This window comes from Montipora foliosa, chromosome 7, assembly GCF_036669935.1.
Source record: "Montipora foliosa isolate CH-2021 chromosome 7, ASM3666993v2, whole genome shotgun sequence".
In the NCBI taxonomy this organism is placed as follows: domain Eukaryota; kingdom Metazoa; phylum Cnidaria; class Anthozoa; order Scleractinia; family Acroporidae; genus Montipora; species Montipora foliosa.
Genome location: NC_090875.1, coordinates 28,743,285 through 28,746,379, shown reverse-complemented (window position 1 = coordinate 28,746,379; position 3,095 = coordinate 28,743,285). Strand labels below are relative to the sequence as shown.

General features: G+C 36.5%; 1 protein-coding gene across 1 annotated transcript; it reads left to right on the top strand.

The window, feature by feature from the left end:
- The first annotated feature begins 1,446 nt into the window (after window positions 1–1,446).
- LOC138010607 (melanocyte-stimulating hormone receptor-like) lies at window positions 1,447–2,711 on the top strand. Its single transcript, XM_068857581.1, has one exon. It carries the CDS (start codon window positions 1,447–1,449, stop codon window positions 2,383–2,385), a length of 939 nt encoding a protein of 312 aa, XP_068713682.1. The 3' UTR covers window positions 2,386–2,711.
- Window positions 2,712–3,095: the final 384 nt, after the last annotated feature.

The window sequence follows — 3,095 nt, the reverse complement described above, 5'->3', positions numbered from 1 at the left end:
TTTGTTCCTTTTTCGATATTTATCATAAGACATAAAATCGTTAATAATCATAAATTGTGGACAGAAGTCAGTCTTTAGGGTTTCAAGGTTTTTATTTATTTGCCATGATTACATATAATGTATCCCATTTATTAACGAAAATACAACAAATTGTAAAAAAGGCGAGGAAGCCCATAAAGAAACTATAAGAGCTTATGGAGCTATGGGATTCCTCAAATTAGACTAGGAAATTAAGTTTAAGATAGCACTGGGACGTAATACAATATATTATTAAGAAGACGAAAGAGTGCACACACACATTTATCCACAAAAATACAAAAGCGTAAATACCTCGAAGAATTTGATGCTACTAACAATAAAGAAGAAATCTTTTAAGGTTTTTAGCAAAACTGAGCGGCGGTAGATCCAGATGACTTAATTTGACTGTCAAGAGAATTGAAAAATTTAGGGCCTTGGAAGCGGATTGAAAATTTTCGTATATTAGTTCGAACTAATGGAATATAAAAATTGCAATTAGATGAGTACCTAGTATTATAAGGATGAATATAATTAGCCAGTGTAAACATGTCATTAAATGAATTCGGAAGTAAACCTTTAGAGAAGAAAAACATCAGCTCGGCTGATTAAATTGCTTTATTTTCCATGCAAATATACCATATTCGTATTCTCAATATTGAATATTGAAATGGAACTAGCTTGCAATGGAAGCTAATTAACAATTATTCCATGAGCGCGCGTTGGATATGAGATGGTAAATAGCCAACGAGGCGCGTAGCGCCGGGTTGGCTATAACCAGTCTCATATCCAACAAGCGCGAATGGAATAATTGTTTTATTAAATTCCTTTAAACTCCAAAAGGTTAGAAAGTACGAAATACGAGCGAAAAAAGCGAGCAAATCCGAGCGAAATCAAAAAAACTTGATGAGAACCGATGCGATGTCGTGTAACACCTTGTGGTCAGACAGACGCAGGCTCGTCACAAAAACATTTCTTACCTTTTCGCGTACTTCTAAACTTCGGAATTTAACCCAGCTGTCCAGAAATACTTTTTTTTTGCTTTCTTCAGAGAGAAATTTCGCCTTCCGACGAAAAAACGTTTAACTTGGCAACACCTAAATCAATCATTTACCATACAAGGTCAAACCAAGGTATATGAGCTGATAACCGAGATTGAGTGAACCAATCAGAGCACGAGAATTGCATTATCCCAGGTTGAGAATTTAATAATGTGGGATATGTATTAAAACGTTTTTGCATTTGAAAAGGTTCCCCCACATTAGCCTTCATTGCAAGCTAGTTCCGGTCCAATACTGAGAATACGAATATATGGTCTATTGATACCTCGTGGATGGCATGTATACTAAATTAAAAAGCACAAAGTTTGATCAAGATATTTGAGCTTGTGACGTCACGCCAACACGAACAGATGCATTTAGCCACGGAGTAATGGCTACAACAAACGTTTCTCGACACGAAAAGCAGAACAATTCTACGACTTTTGGACAATTTTTTTGCTCGTCAGATTTAAGTAGTGAAGTACACGACCAGTTGATATTTATCTCAGCTTTAAACGCTTTTCTATCCATTTCTGCATTTCTTGGGAACACTTTGATTCTAATTGCTCTCCGCAAGGAGTCGTCACTTCATACGCCTTCCAAAGTGTTGCTAGGAAACCTTGCAACAACTGATCTTTGCGTTGGTCTTATTTCGGAGCCACTCTATGTTACTTTATTGGTGACTAAATTGCAGGAACATTGGAATATTTGTCTCTACTTACTGGACCCAGTTTTTGTTACAACCACCATTTTGTGTGGGGCGTCTCTGTTGACAGTTACTGCGATAAGTGTGGACAGACTTCTCGCCTTGTTGTTGCGTCTGAAATACAGACAAGTTGTAACTTTGAAGCGAATCAACCTTGTCGTAATTACATGTTGGGTTGTGTCCATTGTCTCTTCATCAATGAGGTTTTATTCGGATCCCATAATAACCTTACGGTACAGCAATATAGTTGTTTCACTATGTTTACTAACCTCGATCTTCTGTTACGCGAAGATTTTCGTCAACCTTCGTCATCATCAACACCAAGTACAAGACCAAGTTCAACAACTGAACCAAACCAATCAATTGAACATAGCGAGATACAGGAAGGCAGTTTTCTCTGCACTGTGGTTGCAATTTACCTTAGTCGTTTGTTATCTACCACAAGTAATACCATTAACTTTGATCATTCATTCGGAGCCGTCTTCATCTGTTGCTCTTGCTTGGAGTTATACATTTACTTTAGTGTTCTTAAACTCCTCATTAAACCCGATTCTTTACAGCTGGAAGATAGAAGAAGTGAGGCAAGCAGTGAAGGACACAATCAGACAACTTCTTTGTTGTTAATCGTGTAAGCTCATATGGAAATATATCATCCTTAGCCTATCGCGAAAAAAAAAAACGATGGTTAACGAATACGATTATTCTCCAATAGCTGTAGTTTAAACTAAGAGTTATACTCAGTTTAGTTCAAGTTGCTTGTATGTTAATGAAATTTCATTTTTTGGTGGAGTAACAACGGTTGTAAATCAAAACTGAAGTTGTACTTTATTAACATTTCTTTGTAATCTTCAATAGCGAAACGAAAAACTGAATAAATGCCAATTCTACCTCGGGTGGACTGCATTATTTAAACATGATGGAGTTAGGATAAGCAGTACCCAAGCAGAAATCCGAGAGATCTTTGTGGTGTTTGGATTCAGAAAGGTAACATATCGTACGATACAAACTTCTCTGTTGTGAAATGTTTTCATGGCATCAGTCGCCATTTCCATTTGTCCACATAAGGTTTGTCATTCAAAACATGACATGTCTACTTTGTGTTGAGAAATACATCACCTACAACGACAGCCAGAAGTTTCCAGAATTTAAAAAATATTTTCTGAAATTGAAAATACTAGTTTCTAGCCAAATAGCTGGATAATATTAGTGTGTTTAAAAACTCCTACATGTAAGTATGTGAAAAAAATCATTCTTTGCTGGTAAAACCAGCTGCTCAGCAACTTAAATTGTACTTCCACTGAAGTCGATAGCTCAGTGATGGGATGTTTGACAAA

What these genes read in the sequence shown, in the direction of transcription:
- LOC138010607 (XM_068857581.1), top strand. Translation starts at nt 1,447, where the DNA reads ATGGCTACAACAAACGTTTCTCGACACGAAAAGCAGAACAATTCTACG.